The sequence below is a fragment of the Schistocerca gregaria genome, chromosome 3 (assembly GCF_023897955.1).
Source record: "Schistocerca gregaria isolate iqSchGreg1 chromosome 3, iqSchGreg1.2, whole genome shotgun sequence".
Classification (NCBI taxonomy): domain Eukaryota; kingdom Metazoa; phylum Arthropoda; class Insecta; order Orthoptera; family Acrididae; genus Schistocerca; species Schistocerca gregaria.
The window spans coordinates 373,529,540-373,545,838 of NC_064922.1; the positions used below are offsets into that span (position 1 = coordinate 373,529,540).

A 16,299-nucleotide genomic window follows, 5' to 3' on the forward strand; every position below is an offset into this window, starting at 1 on the left:
ATCGCTTGAGTAAGCATCTGTCTCTCACGTTTAGGACTGCAGAATTCCCAAATGTGTGGGACCCACTCTGAATTTTGTGAGTACAGCTACCCACAATACCCATACTAACTGTTGGCCCTTCAAGTGGGTTCTTCTCATTCTGGTGTCTGAGTAATCTGCCCCTCTTTTTGGATGTTCCCAATTTATCCCCCTCTCAGTTCGAAGGAAGGAACTGTTAGCTCTGAAAGGTAGTTTAGAGTTTGCACTTTCATATGTGTATATCAGCAGGATTGGCATTTCTCCTGAAGAATTTCTCTTCTGGTGCAAGAAATAATTCCATAATTTAAATCACCAATCTCAATCCGATGGATACTTTGACTGTGTGTTCACAGAGTCTTGCAACAATGTTAAAGGTTGTAGGTTTCTGGTTACTTTCTACACAGAACAAAATGATGAACACTACCCACTTACACAAAAATCAACATTTATTTAAGCATAACAATATCAACAAAAAAGTTAATGAAAAAGGGAAACATCTCAGAATAAAATTTTGAAAAGTTACATTCAACTTATATATTCTTCAGCACTAAATATCAAGAATTGTGCACACAGAATATGGATCTGTAAGTTCTAAACTACAAGTTGTTGCCAGAAATTAATATATACCAAAAAGCACATATAAAATCCATATACTTCTACAACACACAGATATATTTATTTTTACATATTTTATATTACATATGAAAGTGTTTTAAAGCTTACTTACTTCAGTTTCTGAACAAAAATATAAATTTTTTCCTCATGTCTATATTAAATATAATTAAAATATGGCAGGTATGTCCCCAGAAAACATGCTATTTCATTTACCAATTCAGTAACATTAAAATATATTTTGAAGTTGTACATCTTTAGATATATATTTCCCTATTCCAAGCAACTCAGTTATTTCAATCGACTGCCATTGCTGTGTACATGAAAAACTGAGTTTTTGAAATTCAAACAAATTCAATGTGAGGAAAGTATTATTACATCATTTATTGTCACATGGAAAGAAAGCATTCTTCAAAATGTTAGCATCAAGAGCAAATATGTAATGATTACAAGACTGCCAGAGGAAAATGTCATCTCAACTGAAACAGCAGCATATCATTCATGCATTACAACACTCATATGGGAATGATGATCTGTCAACATTTTTTCGCACATGAAAAGCAAATTTAAGTACTCCTATGTAAATTTTCCACAAAGTGAAACTATATTAAGCAACTATAAAAACAAGGTATCCAAGAAAAAGGAGGACTCAAAATATCAGTTAATCAGCAATGTCCTCCCTGCATATAAAGTATTAGGCTCAACACAGAAACTAAATTTTGAGTTAGTACTAAAAGGATCCTCGTGTTTTATTGACCATCTAGAAAATGAGAGTTCTGTGTACTTTTAGGAAGAAAGTGCAATTAAAATAAGATGTATATCATGCTCATATATGATTGCCTATCAGCCTGATACTATGAAATTTAAATTACAAATACATAAATGAAACACTGTAGTGGAAAAATTTACAAGTTACAACACAGCACAAAACTGACCATGAAATCTTCATACAGCCCAATATCACCTCTGTTGAGAAATTATAAGGCTATCTATTCCATGCACGCACACACACGCATGCACACAAGCGAACACATTGTTTTTGTGGTACAGAAATGTGATACACACAGAAGTATCAATATTTCTTTGGGAGTTATGCTACAATTTGTCCAACCAAAGTAAAGTGAAATAACTCCTACCACACAGAGAATTATCAGAATTTTTAATCCTCACATGTCCTGATGAGTCCTGAGCTTAATGAAAGTGTGGCTATAAATTTAAAAAATAAGAGGTGACACAAAATTCTATCATTTTTAAAATGGGCTGAGATTCTTATGAGACTAATTTTAACTTTGGATAAGTAACCACGTACAGCTTCTGCAGTTACTGCCTTTAATGAGTTTAAGGAAAATAAGAATATGTATGGATTCAGAGGGGTTTCCCTATTTTACCTCTGTGATAAAGATAGGATACAGATTTCAAGTGAAAACATCCAACAGCCCCATAAATGCATAAGTTAGTTATAATAATACCACTAACAGAAATGTGTGTCTGTTGGAGGCTGTTTTTAAGCAAAGAAAATTTATATTTCATCTCTGGCACACAAATGGAGTATAAAGTGCAGTATATATAATGTAAAAATACCAGTGAACTCCACATGAGTCATAAGATCAACATCATCAGTCCAGAAACTGTCAACACAAACCAGCCCACTGTACTTACAAAACCCTTATGATATGGCCTTCGCATCGTCTACATCAATGGTAAGGACTTTTCGAAATTGAAATTTTAATTATCTGCTTAGATGAGTTGTACTTTGTTGAAACTAAAATACTTGAAAGACATGTGGGCATCTTCTTCACATTTTTAATCATTAACTATTTTCCTTTTGTGTTCCAACAACTTAAACACTTTTAAGAAAAATTCTTAAAATAAATAATTATATAAAAATGATCAGTTATAGATCAATCAACAATGAAGTGCATTAAACAGAAATCCTAAAAAATTATTTATTATGATTATTTTAAGTAAAACATTTGAATAATTACAGAAACAACAATAATGTAAATTCACTAATAAATCTATTTGTCTATTATAATGTATAAATGAAAATCGTCACTTTTATTGTAGGTGTACAATTTATCACATAACAGATAGCATCAGTCTGCTAAATTAAGCTTGCAATAAGTGTTGCCTTGCTTTTAAGATTTGTATGCTTGAAAATTAAAAATATTTCTTTGGATCATAGTCATAAAACTCACACCATGATAGTGGACTACAGAACACCTTTATTTTATACAGGAGACTTACTACGTCACTCAATGTTAACAGCAGTCTCAAACACAAACATTAATGAATGGAATGCTAATTGATGATACAACTTCATTCTAATTTGTACATTTATGACATCTGAAAGAATACTTCACACTGAGTAAACAACCAGATAACTTGTGACACGTATATAAAAAGATACCCCATAGAACATTTTCAGAGAAAAGCCTAACTATTAGCACAACAGTAATTAACACATATGTTGACTATACAGCATTGAAAATGGAAGTGAGCATTATGTGTGCGTATAGCTGCAAATTTATGAATGATTTTGTGTGTATAAAATATAGTTATGCTCTGTAATAAAATCCAAGTAATTTTTGCTACATTCTGACAGAATATTTTTCTGTCCAATGCTTTTTAAGCAAATCATATTTAAAGGCAGTCTTATAATCAGAAAAATAACACATCAAACACATATAGAGTAAATTAATGCTAAGATTAGATGAATAGGCCTTTCAATGAATATACCCATGTATAACATTCATATATTGATATTCTAACATTTGACACCAATTACTTCCTTCTTATTCCTACAATCTCAGAAGAAAATACTTTTGTTTCATCTATGTACCTTAAGTGTGCGTTTTCCAATGACCGTTTCCTTAAAAACATCATTTTGTAAAGAAGAATAAAAAAATTATCAGCAAAGTGGTGAGCATTTTCTCGCCTACTGTTTCAGTAGCCAAGTAAAGGACTTACAGCAAAACACACTTCATAGGGTGTCTTCTTTTCCTGCGATTCTTTTCAGTTTCTGCAGGTGGCTGATTGCGGATGATGCGTACAACCTATTAACATAGTGATTACCTCGTCATGAGATATAATATCAAGTCTGAATCACAAAAAAGAAACCTATGTTTGTTTAAAGTTGAAACATTAATAAATCTATGGCAAATGAAATGCCTGCCTCCCTTTATGTTTACAAATGTACAAACTGCAACAATGTGTCTGGAAGTAAAAAAAATGATTGCACCTAGCACAAAATATCTAACATCTGGTGGGATATTTTCTAATCACACATTGCCCTACACGGCATAAGAGATTTCACTCTTACCTTGGCCTATTTATTTGTCAGATAATTCACTCAGTGAACATTTCTCAAACTTAGTGTTGGACGACGGTGATGTTGCAGATTCTGACTAAGTGTCAATTGACTCAAACTACAGAAACTTAGTAAGTAAAAAATCTCGTTTAATATTATGATGCACAAAAACTCTTACTTGAATATGCTTTCCCCATTATTCATTTACTGTATAATGGTTTTACAAATCAAACATTTTTTTCTTTTGCACTACCTCTTGCTGATTAAGGGTAAGAAATTAATTTCACTGGATTTCTACAAACAGATATTGAGCAGAGGAATGAATAAGAAATGTAAATAAAGTAACAAATATTCTCTATCCCAAAGGTAGTTCCCTTACCTAAATGTATTTACTGTGAAATTAGGAGTAACTTTCAAAGTGGCAGTTACAGATGAAAAGACTAAGTTCAAGTTCCAAATGTAAGTTACATTCTGATTTATTAACTAATTAAAATAGTTTGTTGTCCATGTACTAACCAGTTTTTGAGTGTTTTCATAGCTCTACATTTACATATGGTGAGATACAAAGCTCTGCAAATAACTGGTAACCCATGTGATACAATGTGTATTACAAGTACAACAAACAAAAAAGGATATAACTGACATTTTCTGCACAATTGAATCATCTCTTTTTCAGGTGCAAATGTCTATTAAATACTTGTATACAATTTATGTATGAATGTAAGACCCAAGAAAATCTACTAACCTCATGAAATGCAGCATCCACATTCAGTGGGGGATCTTTGGCACTAGTTTCAATATAAGGAATGCCCAACTTATGGGCCAGTTCACGACCAGCTTCTTCTGATACTTTTCGAAGATGTACAAGGTCTACTTTGTTCGCAACAAGGAGCATTGGATAAACATCCCTGCACAAAAAATTTCCCAAATTATTGAGAAGACAAAATTTAAAACTTTACATTAACAATACCAATCTTTTTTCCATCAAACCAAAAATTATAATTCTGTCATACTAACCATTTCCTGCAAAAGAAAATTACATGTATCCAAAAGGTATGCAGCAGTTCTCTATTAAAAAGAGTGGCAGTATTGTATATTTGAATGATTTTCTATTTTCAAGGTAACAACATTAAGCCTGTTTCGACTTTGGCATGAGCAATTAGCCTCAGATTTGCAAGGACAATTTAATTACATCAAACAAAAGAATGAAATAAGCAGTCCAGATATCTTCACAAACATTCTGGGAATGTTTTATCTGAAACAGCTTAGGCATCAACAGTTCACTATTGGTGTATGAGGCAAAATACCATTAATGCTGCACTAATTTACATGTGTGGCAAACATTTGGGGAAAAGTTCAAGGACTGAAACCTTCAACTTGTAAGCATTTGGTGCTGGTATTCACATTGACATGAACAAAACTAACGAAATTTTTCAGCAGTATGACCACAAGAACAGTGGAACGGTAAACTAACAGGAGGACAGAAACTGTACAGTCACAGAATGAGGCAGTATAAACTTTTTCAGGGTTCCACAATTTTAATTTCGTAATTATGAACTCACTTTTAACCACCATAAGGTATTTTATGAATGTAAAGGTAAGGCCATTCACAAGGCACTTGAGCCAGAGATGATTATCACATAAAGCCTGCTGCAACAGGTATCACAATGCAACTAAATGGCATTCTCTCGACACTCTCAGTGACTACAAAACTTCACAAAATAAAGATTTGTTCTGAATACTCTGCCAACAATTTTAAAGCAAAGGGCAATGTGACAACATTTGTTAAAAAGTGACTGACTAATACTGTTATACTTCTGTTAATCGTAAGATTTCTTTATTTGACCAACAACACTGCTAACAGTAACCCCACAGGAATTTAACATGAATTATCTGTATAATTTTTGCTGGTACAAGGGGATGGTGAGTCATCAAACTAAGTTGCGAACATTATAAAACTGTATTAACCCCTTACCATACTTCGACAAATTCAACTTGTGGAAAGAAATGCGGACCAAATGTAAGCAAGCCATATTCTGGGAATGACAGGTGTGTGTGTGTGTGTGTGTGTGTGTGTGTGTGTGTGTGTGTGTGTGTACACGCACATGTGTGTCACATACGGCCCATTTTCCAAAATATATTGGAGGTGGGGAAACACTCCCAAACGAGGATGTGCAAAGTTTGCATGAAACACAAAGTACAAAGCAAAACAACACAGGAAAGTATGAAGTGTAAAGTGGTGTCACATCTACAACAATGCTTTTGAAACTATCGTGCAATGCAGGAGAGAAATAGGTTTCCCATTAAAAATTTGTTAAAGGGGAGCACTTCTTGTAATTACATTTTTTGTTGGCAACATCTACACTTAAGTGTTATGTTATTACATTCCTTCTGAAGTAGTAACACCTGAAGACACTCATGAAGAATATAGTTTGTCAAAATACTGTTTATAAATAAAAATTTATATTTTGAATTATGTCTCTTTGAACCTGGCACTTTCCAACTCCTTTTATACGGGAGAGTCAAATAAAAAGGAGACACTTGGAGAATGTAAGTAAACTGTTTATTACTTTAAAAGTAATCATAATAACTTAATACATTTATCCCGTTGAGACAAGACGGTCAGTGCCTTCATGGAAAAATGTTTGCACCTGCATGTACTCAAGCAGGCAGCTCTTTTTCTGAAGCAAATCAACATCCACTAGTGCCTTTCTTCAAAATCCCAAAAACATGGAAACTGCATGGGAAGAGACTGGGACTTTATGGAGGATGTGTAAGGGCCTGAAACTTCTGCAGAGTGCTCAAAACAACCTTGACAGCATGTGGGCCTGAGTACACTGCTGCAAAGCCCTTACACATCCTTAAGTCCCGATCCCTCTGCATTAGATTTCCATATTTCTGAAGACCTGAAGAACGACATTTGTGGCCACTGATTTGCTTCAGCTGAAGAGGTGCACACCTGGATACAATCATGGCTCCATAGGTGACTGCAAAAATTTTTCTATGAAAGCATTGACCATCTTGTCTCTTAGTGGAATGAATGTTTTAACAGTTATGTTGATTACTTTTGAAACAATAAACAATTTACTTTCTATTTCCTACCTGTCTTTTTCACTTACTTGCCTCTTATTACATTTTTTGTACCTTTCATATAATGTACGATATTACCCTCTCATCACTTCTGTGAGAAAACATTGGAAGTTAACACAGTTTTTTATTTTGGAAGACTTCAACAATAACTTATGCTTTGTGCACATTTCATTCATTGAACTATAGTGTGCTGTATATACCTTCAAGAAGGAGAACCTTCGGGGATGTGGACGATGTCAAGGTATACATTAACTTAAAACAAAGACCAAATATAAACTTAATCTGTATATTGCAATAACAATAAACTATCATTATACAAATTTATACTGAGGAGTTACAGGTCCCCTGTCAGGCGCAACCCTAGATGGCAGATAGGGGAACATTCACCAGATACGGGGGTACAGGGGAAATAAAATACCCAGGGCGGACCAAAACCAGTAGGTGCTGTCTTGCAGAGAAAGAGGGCCCTCAAAGGCTAAGGGAGAGAAGCCTGACAGAAAACTCCATCGAGTTCAATTGCAGTCAAGCAAGCAGCCCTCCCACCAAGCTAGGGTGTCAGGGCTGATAAATTGTGAACCTGAAACCAGCATATCACACAAACTGCAACATAAAATACCAATAAGAGGACGGATTTAAAAATGACAACCTTGGCAACAAAAAGGCTGACACGAATAGGATTCTGGAATGTGTGAACAATGTGGCAAACAGGAAAGCAAACTGAAATGGTACAAGAAATGGAACAATACAGACTAGAAATTTTAGGATTAAGTGAAACAAGAATAACTGGATTTGGAGAAAGAATAATAAAGGAAGGGCATAACCTCATTCCTTCTGGAAGAAAGGATGAAAACCATAATGAAGGAGCAGCGTTAATACTACACTGGAGAGCAAAGTGGTCTTTGATAGAGTGGCACCCAATTACAGAGAGAATAACAGTCACTCACCCTGCAATGAGGGTAAGCCCAGTGACCATTGTACAATGTTACGCATCAACAGAATGTCTGAGGAGGGGAGAGAGAAGTTTACAGCAAACTCCATGAAACACTACAAAAGCATTGAAAAAGAGAGATCCACTTGCTGGTGGGTGACTTTAATGTAAAAAGTGGGAATGACAACCATGGTATAGAAGAGATTATCGGGTAACGTGGGTCGGGCACCTGAAATGACAATGGAGAATGTCTCAGACTTGTGCAGTATGTTTAACCTGATGATCCCATTTAACCCCATAAACAGTGTCACAAAGTGTCATGGGTTTCAGCAGGTGGCAGAACAGAGAACCAGATAGACCACTCTGCAGTTAGCGGGACCTGGTAAAGATCACTCCTAGATGTGAGGAATAAAAGAGGAGCAGTTTTCGGTAGTGACTACCACCTTATGCTAGCAACAGTCTATTTAAAAATAGCTGCACATGAGAGACATTGTGGGCAGAAGAGGATTAGGTTTAATTTGGCAAGTTGGACAATACAAACGTCTGCAAGGAGGCCTCAATTCAACTGAGAAATTATTTCGAAGTGCTTAGCTAAGGAACCAATGAAAATGACATTGAGGGTCAATGGGATGCAGTGATAATGACCTATGCACAGATTGCTGAAGAAATTCTTGCAAAACAGGGCCATGGCAGACAACATTAGATCTCTGGACATACTTGGGATGCAATACAGCTAAACTGTGCACAGGCAAGGAAAGTAAAGGAAGAAATCCAACAGGAACTCTGCATATTAAACAGGATGGTGAAGAGGAGTTTCAAAAAAAGTAAGAGAATGTTCATTAATAATCTTGCAGCTAAGGCAGAGGCAGCAGCTAACAGATGCGACAGCAAGACTCTTCATAGTACCACTAGGAAACTGTCAAATAATTAATTTGGCTGTGATATGCCAATCAAGGACAAGCTAGGAAAACTACTCATGAATTGAGAAGACCAAATGCAGGGGTGGAAACAACATTTTGAGAGGAAAAGCTCCAGGCCAAGATATCACCAGTCCAGAGTTACTCAAAGTAAAATCCTCTATAACAGAAGAAATTTTACATCCACTTCTGACAGCCATATGGATGAATGAAAAAGTACCAAATGATTGGAACAGAGGACGATGACGATGACAACCAGTATGGGTTTCAGGGACTCACCTACTGGATCATCAGTCCCTCCTTATCATGAGACAAACATGTAAAAAGGTAAATGACAAAAAATAAAATGGGGACTTGGCTGCTCAAATAAATAAGCAAGTCAAAGAGTTTAAAATGGCGTGACAGTAGTTGTAACACTATAGGCAAAAGAAAAGTGATAAACCGGGCAGCATCTTGCACAAAGAGGGCTAAAGGCACAACAAGGTGGGAGAACAACAAGAGTAATCTGCGTTCGCTTGGTGGGTACCTGTCACGGGGAGGCTCTTGCCCCCACAACCACCCCTAACAGTTGAAGTGATAAAGTATTATACATTAGAATAAAATCCGCTCCCTCAGGAAATGCAATGCTTTGGTAGTGGCTGTCACGTCATCCTCAAGCATCTGAGATAGTGAGATACACAAGCTGAGAATGTTACGCAGATCGGCCACTAGGGCACACTCAACAAGAACACGCACTCTCGTCAGTAGACTAGTGCAACTGCACTGAGGAGGATCTCCCTGATGCAGAGGAACTCATGGCTAGACTTCTGTGAGAAATGCATAGTCGGCAGAACAAAATGGCATCTTTCCAAGAGGCCTGGAAAAATGTATGCCACAACTTAATGGACCCTTTAATTGGTCTCACTTGTTTTGGGTCATAGTAACCTGCCATTCCAATTCCCAGAGTCTCAAAATATTATGTCAGATTTGTACTCTTACCCTGTATCACGAAGTCAAGTTGATTTCCTGTAGTTGCATCTTTAATAAGACAGTCGCGAGTTCATTTCCTGGAATGCCTATTTTGGTCAGTGTCTAGATGAAGGCCACCGCCTTTCCAGAAGTATAGAGGTCAGCTTGTAGGTCCTGGATGTTCGCAACCAAAAGATTTTTGGGTTAGCACACAGTTATGCATTTGAAGCAACTCACTGAACATCAGAAAGTTTGTCTTGGCCCGAGAGTTGACGTACCACAAAGCTTGAGAGATGGCAACCAACCCTGCAATGTATGCACTGCAGGCACTTGACAGAGTGCTTCTCGTGTCCCCTTGCATGTGCAAAAGCAAACAAACACTGTCATTGTCTTTTGATCCACCTGTGTACATACATACTGAATTAGAATAATCGTGGAGGATTGAAGAAAACAAACAAAAAATAAAACAAAAACAAAACAAAAAATGGTGTCAGAGAAGGGAAGGATCAGCATCCTCCTTGGAGCCACAAAAGAGATCCATCCATGTCACAGGACAGGTTACAGCCCACGGGAGGTGTTGAGAGAGAGCTCTAGGAACACAGATTAATGGAGGCTGTTGGAGGTTATTTAGTAAAATATTGAGTCGGATCTCAGATTGTCATCCCAGTTTTGGGCGATGCACAAACAGTCTGAAATGCTGGTTGTGGAACAGTTGAGTGACATGGGTGGGTAGGCATCTGACAAACTGTGACCATGTAACTTGCTGGAAGCTGCTGCCAACCCACAGTGGTAGGACACTGGCTTCCACCAGGAGGCAGCCAACAGGGCGCATTTGGAAGGCCCCCATTGCTAACTGCATGCCAGTGTGCTGAACAGGGTCCAGCAGACTCAATATGGACAGTGCTGCTGAGCCATAGGCAACACATCCATAGTCCAATAAGGATGAAATAAGTGCTTTGTAAAATCTCAAATTAACTCTGTGCTCCATGCCCAACGAGGAGTGATTAAGAAAATGGAGAGCATTCAACTTCTTCATGCAAGCTGTCTTGAGCTGGCGGACATGCGGCAGCTAAGTTAGTTTGCGGTCAAATAAAATTCCTAAGAATCTGAAAGTTTCAACAACTTCAAGTAACTGGTCATGAAGAAAATTTGCTGCGGGTGAGATGAGGGGAAAAAAAAAAAAAAAAAAAAAAAAAAAAAAAAAAAAAAAAAAAAAAAAAAAGAGCATAACTTGTGATACCAGGGGGAAACTAACAGCTGTGGTTCAGGGCCCAGTCACGGGCTCTCCAGACAGTCCCCTGAGGATGGCACTCAGCAGTGCGCAGTGATGCAGAGACATAGAACAGGCAAAGGTTATCCATTTACAGTGACAGAGCGACTGTGGGTCTGCTGCATTTACAATACCAGTGATGGTGATAGCAAACAGCATTATACTCAGAACCAATCCATGAGGTACCCCAGTTTCCTGTACATAGTGGTTGCTGAAAGTCAAACCTATCCGAACCTCCAAAAAATATGACAGACAGGAAATTCTGGATAAAAATGAGTAAACTGCCCCAGAAACACCACTCAAGCAGTGTAGAGAGGTTGTCATGTCACAGGTGGTATTGTACACCTTCTGTAGGTCAAAGGACACAGTAGTCAGATGTTGGGGATGCAAAAATCATTGCGCACTGCGGATTCCCAACGAACCAGGTGATCTGTGGTGGAAAGGAAAGCTCTAAAGCCGCTTTGGAATTGTGGTGTATGCCCTGCAGTTTCAAGACACCAACAAAGACGACTGTTCACCATTCATTTGAATAGCTTACACAGCCCATTGATTACAAAAATTGGCCAGTAGTTAGTTAAAATATGTAGGCCCTTTCCTGATTTCAGTACAGGAATAATAATACCTTCCCACCGTTGAGAGGGAAATACTCCCTCTCACCAAATGCAATTAAAAAGCCTGGGGATACGTTTCATACTGTCGGCATCAAAATGTTTGAGCATCTTGTGGATTTTGCCGGGTCCAGGCGCCCTAACCCAACACCCTGCCAGTGTGCTGCGAAGCTCCCATTTCGTAAAAGGGACACTGTATGACAGAGCTGTGTGCATGGAAAGATAGTGGGCAGTGCTCAGTAAGGTGTTTGTGAATCAAGAAATGAGGATGGGATGAGGGATCGCATAGTTGAGACATATTGGTCCCAACATTCCTGTTTCCTTTTTTTAAATTAAAAACCACACTTTCACCCAGAATCTCTTGCATGTTGTTAAGTTATTCACAGAAGGATGGCACTTATGTCGTTCTAGCACACTATGACGTACCTGACAGCTGTGGCTATACCATCAGACAATCCATGGCAATGGCGATCTCAGGGTGAGCCGGAGGAGTTGGGTATCGTTGCTGCTGTAGCATGAGTAATAGTATCAATAGTATCTTGTACCAATTTACAATGTCTGTCACACGACTGGCTGCAAAAGTGTCTGCAGAGGAGAAAGCCTGTCAATCAGCTTTCTGAAGTGACCAAAGTGGAGCATGTTCTAAATGTCTGTGAGTGGAAAGGAATAACTACGTGATCAGGAATCCCAAGGAAATCGACTGAACAAGCAGCAGCAGCAGCAGCAGCAGCAGCAGCAGCAGCAGCAGCAGCACCACCACCACCACCACCACCACCACCACCACCACCACCACCACCGCCGCGATCAGTGTGGAAGTTGTGGACGGCAGAGGCCAAGTGGTGGCAGGAAAAAACTCCGAGCAATGGCCTGAAGGCCACTCACTGAGCCCATACATAACAAAACTCAGGAGAGTGAGGACTGTTTAATGAAGCAGAGGGCCCGATAGATGGCCATCAATTCCACACTAAACATCCCACAGGTACCGGGCAAGAGGTGCTGTTCTGCACCAACAGAAGATGTGCAGGCATATCCCACATGATTGGCAGATTTAGAAGCATCGGTGTAAAAAACAATAGCATCACGAAACTCCTAAAAGAGCATTCAGAATAAAACAGAACACCAATGAAGTGATTGAGGCTTTCAGAACCCTGAAGAGATCCATCCAAATCTTGGGCTAAGGAACCAACCAAAGGGCAGTGGTTGGGAGAGAACGTGGGGAACAAAACAAGAAGGGGAGGTGGAAGTCACAGCAGAGAGAAACGATGTGAAGCCCAACTGATAGACCCAGCCGAGGGCAGGCGATGGCCCAAAGCTGCGAAAAGAACAGAACAGAAGGCAGAGGAGAAAAGAGGGGGTAGTGATAGTATAGGAAGCAAGTAAGTGGGACCACCGAATTGGGAGAGATCCCAGCACCAACCAGAAAACTATCGACAGGGATAGTGCAAAAGGCACCTGTGGCTAAATGTATACTACAATAGTGAATCAGTGTCAAGTGCAGCAGCATGGAAGGGACAGCTGATCCATAAACTTGACAACCATAGTCCATACAAGACAGATCTAATGCCCTGTAAAGATGGAGAAGAGTTGAATGATCTGAACCCTAAGAGGTGTGGGCCTGGAAATGTAGAACATTGAGTTTACGAAAACAGCCAACCTTTGGATGATGGATATGAGGCAACCACAACATACAATGATCTGTTACCACTCAAAGAGACAACCGCAGAACAATTTTTGGCACTTGATACGTTTCATATGCAAAGCATCCGCCCTGACACCACCCACTCCGATCAGGGGCTCTCCACATGCTCGCCACTCAACCATAGCAAGGATCATCTGGCACAGCAGCTATTGCCAGTAGTTCCAATGCTCTGGAATGACAAGCAACCATTCCCAGGCATGCATGGTGAGGCAAAAGCTCATGTATCAGGAGTGTGAGCCCTGGGTTGTCAGATGCTAGGGATGCAGTTCTTCCCCAAATGGCTCACACTGCAGACAGAAAATTTAGAAGTAATGGTCAAACCCCAAAGGGGGACCAAAAATGAAGGATGAAAGAGGAAAGGCAAGAGGAACATATTGGCAAGGAATACAAGGAAACCAAGTGGATAGCCAGGTCGACATAAGTAAGAACACCGAGAAATGGGAAGGAAGGGAGCAGTGGGGAAGGAGCGAGGATGTGGAGGGAGGGGCACAGGGAAGGAAATGCAACACAGAAAGGAAGAATGGGCAACAATAGCTTGGGGCCTGAGAGTGTCACACGTGAACTCATGAAAGAACCGTGAGCCACCCCCCCACTCCCTCCCTGGGGGAGGGGGGGGGGGGGGGGGGAGGGCCTGGACAAGGAGGCAAAGTCTATGTGAAAATTATTTTTGTGTACTGAATTGTGACTGTGTAAACTGATTTAAAACCATCAATGAGTAAATGCATTGGTAAGTGAAAGTTTGAATTCCTAGATTCTTAAAAAGGCTTCTGTAAGACATATAGTTATCCATCTATCTTACACAATATTCTTGCTGCTTGCTTATGCTGAACAAACACTATTTACATTAGGTGCAATGCCCCAGAAGGTAATTCCACAAGACAACAGGGAGCAAAAATATGTAAAATAACCTAAGACTTCTGTCTTTACATTACCACAATGAAAGGTTCCTAAGGGCTTATAACACTGAACTGAACTTTGACTTCATTTTAACTAGTTATCCACTAGACCCAAAGAATTTTACACACTGCAGTTCACTCAGTGTATGACCATTAATATGTACTTTTGTGCAAAAATGTCATCATTTCATCTCTGATACTTTATAATATGAGAATTAACAAGGTCAAGTCTTGAACTGTTAGCTGTGAACCACTTTTAGGCCTCTTCAGCTATCAACTGAACTCTGTGTGCTGGATTCATGCAATAAACAGAAGATTCCATCAGAAATGAAGAACAGGTAGCAACATGAAAATATTGAATCTATTTTTGGTGACTTTTTCATCTATTTTTTGTCAAGATTTACATCACTTTTTGGCAAAATTGCTATTTATTTATGGGGAAATAAGGGTGTATTTTTGCATGTGATTAGCAGTATAAATCTAAATGTTTGCCTGAAGATGAAATTAATATCAAATAAAAAACTCATAAAAACAGTTATTGGAGAAAAGCAATAACAAAGGAACAGATAGTTTTTATTCTCTACAACATGAACTTTTTGAGTGGAGTATTTGCTCTTTGCTTGTTTTCTTTTCTGGCTCTATTTAAGTGATTTTAAGATTTCTCTCAAAATTATCTTTCTAATCCCAACCATTTCAGTAACTGTGAAACCTGTAGAATGTAAGCCCTGACTTGCATATTACAGAACTTTTTAGTGCACTGTGTGACCACTTGGCAACAGAGGGCAGCCAGCCTACACCAACATTGAGTTTCTCTGGCAGCACACACACACACACACACACACACACACACACACACACACACACACACACACACACACACACACACCATGATGGACATGATTAGTTTCTTCATTCATTTCAAAATGAGAAAGGAAATCAACGAACTACGCACAATGCAAAGCAAAGTGGAGTGCACACAGTATTTGAAAATGATTACTGCAAAATTTCTTGCCGAGTTGGCAGCATCATAATGAGCTAGTTCAGGCCTGACCAGCACTGGTATTTTATGCAACCACAGTTCACACCTGGAACACCACATTTAAGGTCTGCATAATACAAACTTTGTCTGGGAGACAAGCATATCCATGTCATTGCTTTAAGATACCACATCTGAAGTCAGAGTCCCACACTGCCATATGTGGAATGTATTTTACAGATACCATTTAACCATCCACTGTCTGACGTGGCAACAGAATGTAACTTATGAATGTATTGATTTGTCCCTGCATTTTAGCACAGGTGTGCTCTTTAATTTTTAAATGCATTTTTCACACAGTATCTTTCCCATACAGCTGCAATACAGCAACAGTAAATGAAAATGATTATTTTTTTAAATATATTTATACATGGAAAATAAAGCTATTTCAAACTCTATATGATAAAATAGTTCATCTGATATAAGTTGCTATTTTTGGATTTTGAGACAATTCACATCTACTTTCACATTTATTGCAAATGCAAATTTTTCAGGTTCCTAGGAAGAGGATTCATTTTAATCATTCAAGTTTTGATAGTCATTTTAAATATTTAGCATCTCAAAACCACTCTAGGAAGAATGATGCAACGATTTTTTTCCTTTAACTGTTTCAATGTGATGATCAAATTCAGTTCAGTTCAGCATCAATATGGAACTGAGCTTATTCTATTCAGTTTCCTGTGATATGATTATTCCTTTAAGTATTGTTTTTGTTATTCCTAAACAGTATTGTCAATCAATTAACTTCCACTCACCTGTCCTTCACTCTGAGAATTTGTGTGTGGAAATTTATTATATTTTCATAACTTTGTTTATCTGTGACAGAGTACATTAGGAGGAATCCGTCCCCCTTTCTCATGTACTGTTCTCTCATGGCACTGAACTCTTCTTGGCCTGCAGTATCTAGAACTGATAAAAAGCAATAGATTGTTAATGCTTTACAATGATTGAAAAATTGAAACACGAT

The 16,299-nt window shown here is 38.4% G+C and overlaps 1 protein-coding gene across 1 annotated transcript in view; it reads right to left on the bottom strand.

The window, feature by feature from the left end:
- Positions 1-446: 446 nt before the first annotated feature.
- The window catches only part of LOC126354027 (ras-related protein M-Ras-like), a 32,359-nt gene continuing 16,506 nt past the window's right edge, over positions 447-16,299 (bottom strand). Inside the window, exons 3-5 of the mRNA XM_050003359.1 lie at positions 16,088-16,241; positions 4,686-4,848; positions 447-3,686 (exon numbers count right to left, since the gene is read on the bottom strand). Of these exons, the coding sequence (XP_049859316.1) occupies positions 3,597-3,686; positions 4,686-4,848; positions 16,088-16,241 (407 nt within the window). The 3' untranslated portion in view covers positions 447-3,596. The remainder of the gene's footprint in view (positions 3,687-4,685; positions 4,849-16,087; positions 16,242-16,299) is intronic.